Raw genomic sequence first — 13,680 nt, forward strand, 5'->3', positions numbered from 1 at the left:
TAATACAAAACTGAGGCTGAGATCCAAGGAAGACTGATTTACAGAGCCTGCAAATAAAAATGCAAAACGCTCGGAAGTAAAACAGATGTTTCATTTATTATTTATTTGTCACAAATTTAACACAAAGCAGAATGTAGACGAACATCAACAGGTTTCACAGCAACGGGAATTCTTTTTTGCATTCAGATCGCAGCTGACATTAAATATATGTATAAAAATGTGCATATATCTCCCTGCTGACATACCTTAAATACACACACAGACACGCTCCAGCCTGCAGAGCGTTTCAAATATGATTCTGGCCGCGTGCGTTGAACAGGATCATTACATTAGATGCATATAGGGCACTGCACGTGATGGATGGGATTGGCTGAAGCTACACGGATAAAACCAATCGACAGGTTACAGCCGAGCGCCTGAGCATGCTGTTTGATTAAGTGTCTCACTGTGTTGCAGTCTCATATTACTCTCCTGTCCCTCAGAGGGAGGCGTCCATTCACAGGAATGTAGGGGGAAATGATCTCAAAGCCTCCTTCGGCATTTCCAGGTCCTCCCAGTATCTGAGGATTTAAGACCTTGAAGGAATGCATATCACCTGGCTGCATATTTTTCCACGGTGCAGGAAAATGAAAGGTAATTAGGCTCGCTTATTCGTCCGTTTTGCAGGGTGCTGTATGTGTTTGTGTACGCCCGAGCCCTTATGTGTTATGGTATAAACGAGCATCTGCGTGTGAAGGTTAATTAATTCCCAGGACGGAGGCGCACATAAACATCTCTTTCAGAACAACAGGGTTTTGGGATTGGGGGATTCAAGGTGCCGGAACGTGCAGGCTGCATGCAGAGACCTCAGCCGGTTGCCAAGGGCGATGTTTCCACGACAGCAAGGTGGAGTCTGACTTTTTTTTTCTCTTTTTTTTTTCTCCCTGTTCACCTTGAGAGCCAGAAACTTGAAGAAGAGCGCGTTTTTTGCTTATTGGAGATTCCCCAAAGGTTCCATTTTATTCCAGCTTTCTGACTGCAAGACTTTCTGTTTCTGATCAGCAATTCCTGATTGGGATGTGAAGCGAGGACAACATCCAGTGCATTTTACTTAAACTGTTTAAGTTTTACACTCTCAAACCTGTGTGAATGGCTTGTGGGAAGTACACAGTTTGATGCTTGTGGGAAAACTGTTTGGGACTGAGCTGGGATCTTTGGAGATCAGGTGGAAAACAACAATGGAGATGGGCTGTTAGCTCCTTTGCTGCATGCCTACAGGTTCGTTAAATTTACATCTGCTCTGGGATTTCACACCGTCAAGCCCAAGATGTCCCAAAGCTTCTTCAGGGACAGAATTATAACCTTTACTGACTAACTGTTGCTTTACACCGGTGGTCTCCAATCCTGGTCCTCGAGGGCCACTATGCTCCAACAAACCTGATTTGAATCAATGGGGAAATAACAGGCTTCTGTAGAACATGAAGAGGTAATTTAACCACTAAATCAGGTGTGTTGGAGCAAGGGGACGAGTAACACATGCAGGATAGTGGCCCTCAAGGACCAGGATTGGAGACCCCTGCTTTACAAAAAAAAAAAAAAAAGAACTAAAACTAGCATCTGTTAGTGTAATAGCATATATTTTCAGTTCGTGTAGAGATCAAGCAGTGGCTTTTTACACCGTAAAGTTGGAAAACCTTAAAAAATAACCTTGGAGTCTTTGAATCAGCCTGTCTGAGACAAGATCACCATATTTTGGGGGAAAAAAAATAAAGTGCACCTGTTCTGAAAGAGGAGTCGTTTTGAAAACAAGACTTGAGCGCCATCTTCTGACCAAACAGAGAAATCTGTAATTTCTCTGTTGCTTCTCGTTTATAAAGCACGTGTATTATAGTGAAAGGATCTTCAAAGCCATAAAAGAAGAAGAGTGCTGAGGGAGTAAGGTGGTTTAGGTAGTTCCTATATTGTGTAAAATGTAAACAAAGTGTAATGATTTGTAAACATTTTTTTTTTTTTTTGCATTGATGGTGCATTTCCAGATGTGTAAGCTGCCCACGCCATAGGCAGCTAATGCACCCCCATACTATCAGAGAGGCCAGCTTTTAAACTGCGCTGATAATAGGCTGGGTGGTCCCTCTCCTTTTTCAGTACGGAGGACGCGGCGTCTGTAATTTCCATAAAGAATTTCCGTTTTTGATTTGTCTGACCACAGAACAGTTCTACAGAGCTTTAACCTAGATGTATGAACTGTAGAGAAAAAGTGTTCCCAATTTTCCAATGAGGAACATTATTCTGACATTGTTTTAATCGTTTCAGACACAGTTATTCACGGGTTGGTGAACCTCTGCCTATCTTTACTTCTGAGAGATCAGGACTGTCTTAAATGCTTTTTTTTTTAAATCCAGTCCTTCATCTGACCTGGGTTTGTTGCTATTTCCTTTGCGAAATGCCCTTCCAGATGTCTTTTATTTGCACCATTTACTTTTAAAGCCTTTGGCCGCCCTTGTTCCAGCTTTTTTTTTAGATGTTTTGCTTCCATCAAATTCAAAATTACTTCCCCCACCCCATAAAAAACAAAAAAACATTGCAATTTCTTACTTTATTCACTGTCAATTATTTCAGAAATGTTGTACATAACAGTACAAACCGAAACATCATGAAGCACTTGGCACTGCACTTGTTTTAAGGAGGAAACGTCTGTCTGCCAAGTTTCACCTGTAAGATTTACCTTGCAGGCTCTCATTTTTATTGCTGTCAAGATAAGCGTTTCTTCACAAGCGTCACTGAGCACTAACGCTTTTTGTTTTTTTTTTTGGTCTTATGATACTTTAACCTCCAAACATCTTCACGGGGATTCAGCTTGTCCCAGATCTCCCAGCGTGTAACTGTGCAGGAATGTTAACAAGCAGAAATTCTGCCGATGGAGTGAAGCGGACATCCATACAGCCGTCACTCGAGCGTGAAGTGGCAACGCGAGTCTCGTTCCGAGGTGTGAGAAAGAAAAGAGTGATTCCAGCTTCAAAATGCTTAAACTACAAGATGGTCTCTTCGATGGGAAGAGGGTAAAAAAAACAAAGTCAGACTGTGTGAATGTTGTCAGAAGTGGCCGCCCTGCTGTGCTCAGCTGCTTCTGCTACACCCTGACCCTTTTGTCCTCTGAGCCCAAAGGCCCTCCATCAAGCTGTACACACACGCCCTGGAACAAACAGTGCAGTCCCGGATGTTTTTGATTCGTTAAACTGCTTTAATTTGGAGCCGAAGCTTGGAAGGGGGCTGGCTTGGGTCTGCGCAAGCTGGGCGGATGAGAAAGAAAAATACGAGTCAGAAAAAGGCGGAACAGTGTGTGTGTGTGTGTGTGTGTGTGGGGGGGTGCAAGCTGGAACCTGTGCTGCTTACCTAGAACTAAGTTTTGAGCTACACTCTTTCTGTCGGACTTGGAGCCACCAGAAGAAATGAAGAGGGCACGGATGAAGGACGGGCAAGATAACAGGAAGACGGATGGGGAGGTGGTGCACCTTCGGCGGGAGATCGGGCTGCTGCCTGCTGTGTCCTTCATCATCGGAACAGTGGTGGGCAGCGGGATCTTCATCGCCCCGAAGGGAGTCCTATTGAACAGCGGCAGCGTGGGGCTGTCTCTGCTGGTGTGGGCGATGTCTGGCGTCCTCTCCTTGTTCGGTAGGACGGCATATTTGATTTTTTTTTAGGCTTTCAGGAATTTTTGAATACATCTAAGGGCTTTGTTGAGTCAAATATATTCCCCTCTTAGGGGCCCTCTGCTATGCTGAACTGGGCACCAGTTTTACAAAGTCTGGGGGTCACTACACTTACCTGCTGGAGACACTGGGGCCCGTCCCTGCTTTCCTCAGACTCTGGGTGGAGTTTTTATTCATAAGGTAGACCTTATTGAGCGACTCTACAGGTGTGAACCTATGTCAATTAGAAACCCTAAAGGCTGTTTCTCCAATTTCAGACCAGCTGCTTCTTCTTACGTTTCCCTGGCTTTCGGACGTTACGTCGTGGAGCCCTTCTTCGCACCCTGCGCTGCTCCCACGGCCCTAGTCAAACTCGTCAGTGTCCTCGGAGTGAGTGAGTGGTTTGACGCATTCCGCCACAAGACATGCAGTCGCCAAGAGTCCTCGGCGGGTCTCTCTCTCTGAGCGCTCATTTTGGTCTCTCCGTAGCATTCGTGGTTGCAGTCAACTGCTGGAGCGTCAGAATGGCCTCTCGTACTCAGGTCACCTTAACCTTTGTCAAGATGTTTGCGTTGATCCTCATAATCATCCCAGGCGTCATCGCGTTGGCCAAAGGTAGGAAGATCTGCTTCGGAATAAATGCACTGCGCCGTATCCACTTTCCTCTGTCGTGTTTGTGTCCTTTGTAGGGAAAACGGAGAATTTCCAGAATGGCTTTGAGGTGGGCTCCATAACGCTGGATCGGTTGCCGCTGGCCTTCTACAACGGCCTGTACGCTTATGGCGGATGGTAAGCGAGCACAGCACAGATCTTATTGTAAAATCTACTTGCGTCTACATTTTTTTTTCCCTTTTCCTTTCAGGTTTTATCTGAACTTTGTCACAGAGGAGGTCATAAACCCAAACAGGTATTTTCTTCACGCGACATTTGCCCCAAATCAGTCGAATGTGGAAAACCAAGTTGCCTCTCAAAAGGTTGTCTCCTCATGTGCATTTCTGATCAGAACGATCCCGCTGGCGATCATCTTCTCCATGGTGACAGTGACGGTCCTTTACGTGCTCATTAATGTGGCTTACTACGCCATAATGACGCCTGCTGAGCTGTTGCTGTCTGACGCGGTGGCTGTGGTCAGTTCTTCAGCGGATGACTGTCTACTAAGAAAGAAAAACAAGAAGGGAAAAACACGACTGATCTGTTCGTTTTGCCTGCAGACGTTTGCCAGCCGAGCTCTCCAGGGCGTGGCCCCCGTGATCCCCGTTCTCGTCGCCTTATCTTGCCTCGGAGCCCTGAACGGCGGCTTCTTCGGCTCCCCCAGGTAGTTTCCAAAGAGAACGGTTGTTATTGTCATTCTTATCAGCGTGTGATTGACTCGAGTCTCGTTTTTCTTTTCTTTTTAATGTCAGGATGCTGTTTGTGGGTGCCAGGGAGGGCCACTGGCCACCAATTTTTTCCATGATTCATATCCGCAGACAGACACCTTTACCTGCTGTTCTTTTCATGGTAAGTCCAGAGGCAACACATAATACAGCTCAGCACGTTCTGTACCCGATACTAACCTGGTACTGGTACTTATCTGGTAAGTACCGTACCAGGAACATAGCCTGTAAGTACAGGGTAGCGAGTCGCTTCATAATACAGCACGGTCAGTGACGTGCGGTGAGGTTCATGGCTGGCGAGGCACTGACTCCTTTAGAGTCAGATTTACAAATATATAAAAAGGGAAGCTTATTCAATTGGCTACTGGTTATTTCATATCTCATCAGCGTTCTTCACACACACACACACACTCTGTCTCTCATACGTATTAAAGATAAGATAAGAAAAAACGTTACAATTAACATTTTGTCAGTTCGATGGAGCAAAACACAAAAGTTAATGGCTTGTGGCAGTGCACGTGACTCACCCTGTGCCTTTTCACAGCAGTTTTATGTCACTAACAAACATTAAACGTAAATGGTTAAAGACTTTAGCCAGACTGTGGAAAATCAGGAATATAAACCATTATATTGGCGACTTGCAGCGATATGGCAACAGGCACGGGCCAATGCATGTATCAACCCAGTTTGTGATGGATTGCGTAATCAGAGGTGAGGTGAGGCTCGTTGCTGCCGCACCTCGCGCTTCACCCTTGTTTTTTAACAGGAAATATGCAATTTCAGCGATTTTGACTATAAAAATGCGATTTTAACTATAAAAATGTTCGAAAATTAGTCACACATAAAGATCAGTGAACAAATATTAATATATCTTTTTTTTTTCTTGTCATGATGCCTCCCCTGACCGCACGTCCCTGGTATCAGGTTCGTAACCAGTACAGGTTTTTAATCTTTGGGAAGAACTTACGGTAGAAATACATAATACAACCTGGTACTTACCTTCCTGAAGATTATAGACCTGTCATCTAGACAAGTTAATGGAAAAATGTACGGAAATCAACCAACATTTGATTTAAAATGTTGTTAGACAAAAATAATAGTAATATTCACGAGCCTTACATCCCGTAACATGTAAAGTTTAAGAAGTTTAAATTTATTTTTCTATTCTTTTTTTTTTAAAGAAAACAGTTGTCCTTTGTTATGCCCAAAAGGGGCACACTGCTGCCACATTTATGTCCGTGCTGTTTATACGCCTGCTTCTTCGCAACATGGAGAAGCCTTGGATACGGCCTGTTACCGAGCTCTGCGCTTCATCACAAACCCGAAAGCCCTTCCTCGCCACTGAGTGTTGCATCCTCGGCTCGATTTATCACCTTTGTGCTCCTTGTCGGCTCGGACGTTTGAAGCCCTTGCCTCATTTTCCTAAAGACTAACCCCTTTAAACTGGAGCGAGAGCCCAGCGCAGTAACTGAAGCTGTATTGTCTGTTCCCAGTACCCCTTGGTGGTGCTGATGTTAATCTCTGGCGAAATCTACCAGCTCATCAACTTTGCCTCCTTCTCTCGCTGGTTCTTCATCGCCTTGGCAACCTTGGGCATGCTCGTCCATCGATACCGTTTCCCCCATCACCCTAGGCCTTTCAAGGTGAACACATTCCCTCTGTTTTGTCTCTCTTGAGCTGCGCAGCAGATTTCCCCTCTGCAGACTAATCTGATTTCACCCAAAGGTGCCCCTGGCTATCGCGGTCACCTTCACGGTGGTTTGCTTCTTCATCGTGGGCCTCTCTCTGTACTCGGACCCCTGGAACACAGGGCAGAGCTGCGCCCTCACTCTGACCGGGCTGCCAGTGTACTACGTGACCATCTACCGCTTTCGGCTGCCCCGCAGGTTCAGACACGTCTTCAGTAAGTTGCGCCATAAGTCATTCTGTGTTTTCCAGGGGATGGGAAATGTTGCTTTGCATGTGTTTCAACTGAAAAGACTCGGGCTCATTTAGGGATAAAACCATAACAACCCTAACATGGGAGAAAGTGCGACACCTGCTGTTTGTTTAGAAGTCTTGAATTGGACTAAATATAATCGGTAAGTGGGGTAAAACTGACCAAGAGTGAAGCTTAAACTGAAGCTAATTTTGTTTTAATTAACTTCAACTCTGAGGTTGGGTGTTTGAGTTTGATTGGCTTTGAGAAAGTTAAATAAAAACACCTTAATTAATGAAGAATACTGATTTTGTTTCCCCAGACTACTGTAGCAAGCAGCTGCAGATCCTTCTAGAAGTGGCGCAACAGGAAGTCCAGACATACTGAAGACTTCATGGACACCATCTTGAATCGGTTCTGGGAAACTTATAAAGTGAACTAGTTGGAAGCATTATATTTTTATACTAAACATATTTTTTAGAATAAACTCCAACTATAGTTTCAGCTGTGGTTGTAAAGAGGAATTTTGAAAACAGTCCAAATTGTAAACCTCTCAGTTTATCTGAAACACACATTCCAACAAAACCATCACTGATTCTGCACTTTTTTCCCTTTTCTGATGTTTTCATCCACCTTTATATAAGAAAACGTACATAAATGTCAGTGTATCATCAAAGAAATCTGTCTGCCATCGGGAAACTAGAATAATGTGTGATTTGCAATTAAAAAGCTTGTGATGTCTGAACTGTTTTAGTCAAAATTATGCTAAAATAGATTTCCCCCCCAACTAAATTTAAAATGCCTGTTCAGGGCCAACCTTCAGTATGTTCAGTTCCAGGTTTAATCCCATGAATTCCTATAGAAAGATTTCTACTTCGAATATTTCTTGAATTTTGCAACTTTGTATGTATGTGTTAACAAGAAGTATTTTTAAAACCAAACTAAAAGTCTTACTGTGTAAAAAGTTGCTGTTTTTCTTAAATCCATGAATATACAGTATTTTTTTCAAAAGTATTATAACTTTCATTGCTCTACAAGAACTAATAAAGACGTTGAAAATCCCAAACCGTCTATAAATTATCTTCTTTATTTAAACAAGTGTTCGCCAGATACATCACACCTCACTATTTACATCAGTGAAAGGACTTAGTGAAGTCATGATGTTTTACGAGGAAACGGAGACATTTATTGTCGTTTTAGAAACACTGAACTCAGAAAAAGGACACCTCGGAACCGCCGCTTTCCCTCCCCCCACCATGTTAGGCGCCGATCAGAAACAGAACTTATTGCGCGGGGCCCGTGCGCGGTTTCAGTTTGCCTTCGGAAAAACGATGCCGCGAAAACCACAAAAACGTTCCGCGTTTTCTTCTCTGAGGTTTTAAAAACGAGCAGCTGACGTAAAGTCCCTTGCAACGGAGGTGACACTCTGGGAACATTTATAAACACACAAACGGGCGACAGTTCTACATTTAACAGACACAGTCCTATTGCTGTTAGTGCTACTGGAAGTACTTCGCTATTGCTAGCCTACGCCGGTTCGCAGACGCCTCTTTGCTATATAATCCGAAAGCTGCTTTCCCGGTTTTCGGATGGAAAATGTAAATTATATATTAATATGTGCAAATCAACTTATGCATACATTTTAAATATTTCTCTTCTCATGCGGTTCCTGTGAGCGACAGGTATGCCACGAGGACGAACACAAAGTTTTTCCGCGTGAAAGGAATTTCCTCCAGTCCAAATGTACAGAAAAGGAGGTGGGTGTAAATGCGAGGAAACGTCCAATCACAGGTGAACAGCCTCTCCCCCTCTTATTTATCAAAACAATTTCACTGCGCTTGGCGACCAGAAACGATTAACAGAAGGCAAAGCAGATGCTAAACTAAATCCAAGCCTAAATGAGTTTTGTATAACGTGTCAAAGATGTAGATTCTCCTGCATTAAAATCAAATTCTTAAGCTAAACAGCGAAACGTGGCTGTTTTTCCTGTTTTGCAATTTAAATCTCATATTAGACTTTTATGAATTCAGAATATGCATATTATTTAATATCTAATATGTACTAAAGAGAAAATTATAAAAAACAAAGTCTAAGCATTTAGAGAGTTGTAACTCTTTCAGGTTGTTGTGCTTTATCAAATAGAATGATGAAAAAACTAACTTTACGCCGTCTTGTTTAGTGATCCTTCTGAACGCAGCTATCTGCTCCCGACGAGTATCTTCAATGTGGATAGTTTTCATTTTCAGGAAACAGTGCATAAATAGATCAGCATCTGCTTTGCTGATTCAGAGTGCATGCAGCTTCTCTTGTGTAGTGCTTTCTAAAAATCCGAGGCCCAACGGCGCCGCGCGGCTCAAAACTGACCGATGAACTCGGACCAACTGATGTTGGCTGTGCCGAGGTCCTCGCCGTCCAGGCCCGTGAAGCTGATGTCCACCAGAATCTTGCTCAGGCTGTCGTTCATGGTGTCCAGGACGAGGCCCTCCGTGACCGAGCGGTTCGGCGGCGGCGAGGCGCCCCCCGCCTGCAGCAGCCCCCTGGAGCAGCCGCTCCGCATGTGTTCGATGGACGGCTCTCTGGCTCGGGGGGCCCTGGGGGGAGCGTTCGCCAGCAGCTCCCTGGGGGAGCTGAACAGGGGGAGGTCTTTGAACGGGGTGCTGCTGAAGCTGAAGGTGGTGTAGTCGTTCTGAGGCGTGACTGTAGGACCGCCCGGTGTGCGGATGGGGCTGAAGTCCAGGACGTTTTGGCTCCGCTTGCCCACAGGCGTCACTTTCCACGGCTCGGTCACAACACTCGGAGTGGGCTTGCTTGGGGTGGAAGAGGTCAAGAGGCCGCTGCTTTTTATGGGGGTCTTAAAGGAGAACTCCCGGTCGGGGCTGTCCTGTCCCTGGTGGGGCTGATTGAGCTCGGCATCTCGGGCGTCCTGGAACGTCGAGGCATCAAAAGCTATGCCCGAGTCAAAGAAGGTATTATCAGGACACAGGAGAATGGGCTCCTCGTGCAGGGAGTTGAGGCGCTGTTTGCGACGAGACCTGCTGGCTTGTTTCTTTGGAGGGGCTTTGGGAGTCTCACTTTTGACCGAAACGTCTATCGGTTCCTGCTTCATCTCCACGTTTAGGCTGTTGTTCCTCAGGTGAGATCTAACCACAGCCGGGAGGTCACTTTGCGCCACCTGTCAGACAGACAACAACTACCTTTAAAAAACTCACCAGCATCAAACTCAACTCTGCAAACAGAAGCTTGTTTTTGTTAACGATTCGACACTCGGCTCCTCAAACGGGAAGCGACAGTTCCGCAGAGTGGCGCTTTTACCTTCGGGGCTATGCGGACTCTCTTGGCTGTTCGAAAAGAGCTCTGCTTCCGCTTGGGGCCAATGGAGGCAGACGAGGATGGCAGATACACGGAGGGGGCGACGGGGAGCTGGATGGGAACCAAGTAGGATTCGGTCCGAGGAAGAAGAGGTTTCATTTTTCTCTCTGCACGCAGAAGAAACACGGACACAGGGTGTGACCGGCGGCCACGCAAACTAGGTTTCTAATAGTTCAACGCACCTAAAAGTCTGTTTCCTAACTTTAGGTCTTAACTCACCGGAGCCTGTGGGCATTTTACTTGCAATTGGAGTCATCCTCTTTTGTTGACGTGAAAGAAAAAAAAAAGATATCTTTAGAATCTAGCCTCACTTTGCTCACATTTCTGTCAACACTTTGCTAGCACATTAATGAACATTAGATCTATTTAACAGGTAGATCCATCCACTGCGAGACAAGACGTGTGCTCTTAAAGCACACCAGTCTTTGAGCTCAGCCACGTATCGCCTCCTCCTGCAACAAAAAGCTCTCAGATCTCCAGGTTCCAAAAGAAGTTATTGAACATGTGTGTGAAACTGACGTGCTTTGCCTTTTCTGCTTCCCGCTGCCCGGCTGCAAACTGAAACAAAAGGCAAATCAGCCCTACTTGGTGGGGACATGAAAGCATTGGCGCACGAGCGGCGGCACTCACCGGATCACAAAAAGGCTACAGAAAAGGACGTAGAGTGGGAAATTATGAAAGAGGATTAATTATAGCAGTCAAATGGCAAAAGGTGGTCATGATAAGCGTGCAAATAATGGCAGGGAAGATGGTCCCTACAGATATCTTTACAAAGTGATGAGAACTATGGAAGGGAAAAAGCTTTATTGACAAGAAAAAGTATTGAAAAACATCTTTCACGGGTTTACACGCTCACCTTGTACACCTGATCATAAGTGAGGCATCGATTGACCTCGGGTCGGATGGTCCAGAATGAGATTTTACTGTCAGGCGATGTCTCGCGAAGGAACATGTCGTGCAGAGACAGGTTGTGGCGTATGGAGTTCTGCAAACGAGCAAAGTAGAGACTCTATTCCGTCATCTGCTGCCTGCACCAACGTGTTCAAGATCTACCGTGCTGCGTCGGTTTGAGATCACCTTCCATCCTGGTTTGGCCACCTGCCGATAGTAGGGAAAATGGTCCTCGATCCATGTGTAAATTTCTTTCAGCGTCATCCTCCTGCTCTTGCTGCTGTTGATGGCGAACTGGATCATGGCCATGTAGGAGTATGGAGGCCTCTCTGCCATGGGGTGCCGGGCAACTTCTGCGTTAGTGTACTTAGCAGATTCCTATAAACACACACACACACACAGAGTTGTGACAACTATTTATAGAAAGTCTATACAAGCAAAAGTTGCACACATCCTAATATGCTGTATTATCAAGCATGAGAAATTATCTCCTTGTGGACATTTGTACTCTCTTCGTGGAGTTCAAATAAAATCAGTCCTATCAATTAACCAAACCCTCCATGCATTGCTTAATTTCCAGTCTAACAACAAAAAATTCAATCTGATTACAAAACCTAATATTGTGAATTCCATCGTCAGCTTTCGGGGACATGTTTAAGATCAAAACTTTTAATCGCACAAATATTGTGTATGGTGGGAAAAATAAATAAACAAAATCAGACAGAGGAAACAAGACTGACCTGTTTATTCTGGGATGTTTTAATCTGGTTCTCCTGGTCCTGCTTTACAGTGTCCTGCTCTAAGGCACATGAGCTCATTCTGCCCAGCCACTGGATGTTGGTGAGGCTGTCATCTAAAGGCCTGCAACTGGCATCTTTATTCACTGGGAAAGGAAAAAAACAAACAAAAACAAAATCAACAACAATGCTTAAATGTCAAACTAAAGGTGGAATACAAATTGCAGATATTAATGAAGATAAATATGCCATACTAGATTTATTTCCAGAGACAGGTTTGGCATCAGGGGAGCTGAGTTTGCTTTCTGCATCCGCTGGTTGTCCAGCTGTGCTGCTCGGAGGAACCGATTCTTCTTTCACAGACGCCTGAGAAAAAGATCCATTGTCCTGGCTCCCGCTCAGGAGGATGAACTTGTTTGGGCCGTGGACGCCGCACTCTTTGCCTTTAGCAGTGAGGGCACCGATGACGCTTTGCAGATCTGCCTCCTTGGGGACGACAACCACCTGCGTGCCGGAAATGGAAGGGTGATCCATGATGCGGACGCCGTCGGGGAAGCCCTGACTGGCAGCTGGCTTCGAGGGCTCTTTGGAGCCACCGGACGAAGCTGGCGCCGGCTCATTTGGCGGAAAAGGAAGTTTTCTTCTTTTCAGGATCAGGGGTCTCCTTGGACTCCGTCTCATGGTCAGATCACTGAGATGCCCATTTAAGTTTACTGGTATGCTGCGCCAAAAAAAGAAGAAAAAAAGTGACACAAACAATGACAAATAAATGAATCTGAACAAGCATTGCTTGACAGTTTTAGGAAACAAACTATACTTTTCGTTTTACCTTGCGTGTATCATTGCAGCCACCCGTTATAACTATAATAACTGGTAAATTAACGTTTAGCTCCTGACGGCGAATAAAAGAAAAGGAAGAAATGCGAAGCGGGGGGCTGGATAAAATCTTTTCCCGATAATCTACTGATGCCACACGAAGAAGAAAACTACTTAAAATCAATAACCAAATCAAACCACTCTCCTTAGACGGACCAGGACGATGTCCAGATGAAATCCAAGGGTTCAGTATTAATTATCCGATCAAGTGTTGTTCCCTGGCAATCTATAAATTCTGGAACATGCGTCAGCCAGTCTCACACCCGACGTTGATTTTTGTAACGTTTGTCAAAAAGTCATCACATAAATCAGCTGCAACACGTAGAAACGGAATTATAATTTATTAGACAACTTCCGGTGTCGCCGCAGTTCCAAACAATAATCACTTTTTGGACAATAATGACAGGTTTCACCTTAAATTGAGCTCTTAGCGCAAGGTTTCAACGCACACACAAATAGATAATTTACTCTGTTAAGCTTGAGGAAATTATAGTTTATCACTTGACTTAGAAAAAAACATTTTGGAACCTATAATAAACCGCTAGTCGTCACCACAGCTAGCTAGCTAGCTAACGTTACATTACCGAACAGCAAAGCTGTGAAATGAAGTCAGACCTTCATCTTTCTGCAATGTTTCAGGCGGCTCTGCTTTGCTGGACTCCGACTTGATGTTGAACCAATCGGCCCATGTTAGAAAGCTATTATCAAAACCTGGGGGCGCCTACAAATCTTTTATTAAGTGTTATTTACATGTCATCTGGCCGACACGGAAACCGTTTTTGAATTTTGGCGCTGCGGTGGCTGCGTCTTGTCACTTTAGTCACGTGGTAAAAACGGTCCAATGG

The 13,680-nt window shown here is 44.8% G+C and overlaps 2 protein-coding genes across 5 annotated transcripts; one reads left to right on the top strand and one right to left on the bottom strand.

The window, feature by feature from the left end:
* Window positions 1-367: 367 nt before the first annotated feature.
* si:ch73-352p4.8 (cystine/glutamate transporter) lies at window positions 368-8,028 on the top strand. Of its 3 annotated transcripts, none has more exons than XM_017411692.3 (12): window positions 368-633; window positions 3,417-3,651; window positions 3,743-3,869; window positions 3,947-4,062; window positions 4,158-4,283; window positions 4,358-4,457; window positions 4,531-4,795; window positions 4,880-4,983; window positions 5,072-5,168; window positions 6,538-6,687; window positions 6,770-6,947; window positions 7,285-8,028. In XM_017411692.3, the coding sequence occupies exons 2-12, from the start codon at window positions 3,429-3,431 to the stop codon at window positions 7,347-7,349; spliced, it is 1,551 nt and encodes a 516-aa protein (XP_017267181.1). In that variant the 5' UTR covers window positions 368-633; window positions 3,417-3,428; the 3' UTR covers window positions 7,350-8,028. The 3 variants fall into 3 exon arrangements, with proteins under 3 accessions (XP_017267181.1, XP_037837262.1, XP_017267183.1); XM_037981334.1 differs by lacking the exon at window positions 368-633 and adding an exon at window positions 671-1,257 and having other exon boundaries at window positions 2,836-3,651; XM_017411694.3 differs by lacking the exon at window positions 368-633 and having other exon boundaries at window positions 2,063-3,651; window positions 4,531-4,575; window positions 4,672-4,795.
* Window positions 8,029-8,033: 5 nt separating this feature from the next.
* foxm1 (forkhead box M1) lies at window positions 8,034-13,625 on the bottom strand. Of its 2 annotated transcripts, none has more exons than XM_017411690.3 (8): window positions 13,451-13,625; window positions 12,214-12,680; window positions 11,963-12,105; window positions 11,409-11,600; window positions 11,188-11,316; window positions 10,551-10,590; window positions 10,275-10,438; window positions 8,034-10,134 (listed from the first exon to the last, which is right to left on the bottom strand). In XM_017411690.3, exons 2-8 carry the CDS (start codon window positions 12,638-12,640, stop codon window positions 9,316-9,318), a joined length of 1,914 nt encoding a protein of 637 aa, XP_017267179.1. In that variant the 5' UTR covers window positions 12,641-12,680; window positions 13,451-13,625; the 3' UTR covers window positions 8,034-9,315. The 2 variants fall into 2 exon arrangements, with proteins under 2 accessions (XP_017267179.1, XP_037837261.1); XM_037981333.1 differs by lacking the exon at window positions 13,451-13,625 and adding an exon at window positions 12,789-13,386.
* Window positions 13,626-13,680: the final 55 nt, after the last annotated feature.

The sequence above is a fragment of the Kryptolebias marmoratus genome, linkage group LG18 (genome assembly GCF_001649575.2).
Source record: "Kryptolebias marmoratus isolate JLee-2015 linkage group LG18, ASM164957v2, whole genome shotgun sequence".
NCBI classification, from domain to species: Eukaryota; Metazoa; Chordata; class Actinopteri; order Cyprinodontiformes; family Rivulidae; genus Kryptolebias; species Kryptolebias marmoratus.

Bases quoted from the DNA above. Each gene is read 5' to 3' on its own strand.
- si:ch73-352p4.8 (XM_017411692.3), top strand. From the start codon at position 3,429: ATGAAGAGGGCACGGATGAAGGACGGGCAAGATAACAGGAAGACGGAT. The intron at 3,870-3,946 runs GTAGACCTTATT...CTCCAATTTCAG, and splicing joins GTGGAGTTTTTATTCATAAG to ACCAGCTGCTTCTTCTTACG. The intron at 4,284-4,357 runs GTAGGAAGATCT...TGTCCTTTGTAG, and splicing joins CGTCATCGCGTTGGCCAAAG to GGAAAACGGAGAATTTCCAG.
- foxm1 (XM_037981333.1), bottom strand. The intron at 12,106-12,213 runs GTATGGCATATT...TTCCTTTCCCAG, and splicing joins TGTCTCTGGAAATAAATCTA to TGAATAAAGATGCCAGTTGC. The intron at 10,135-10,274 runs GTAAAAGCGCCA...TCTGTCTGACAG, and splicing joins GAGTCCGCATAGCCCCGAAG to GTGGCGCAAAGTGACCTCCC.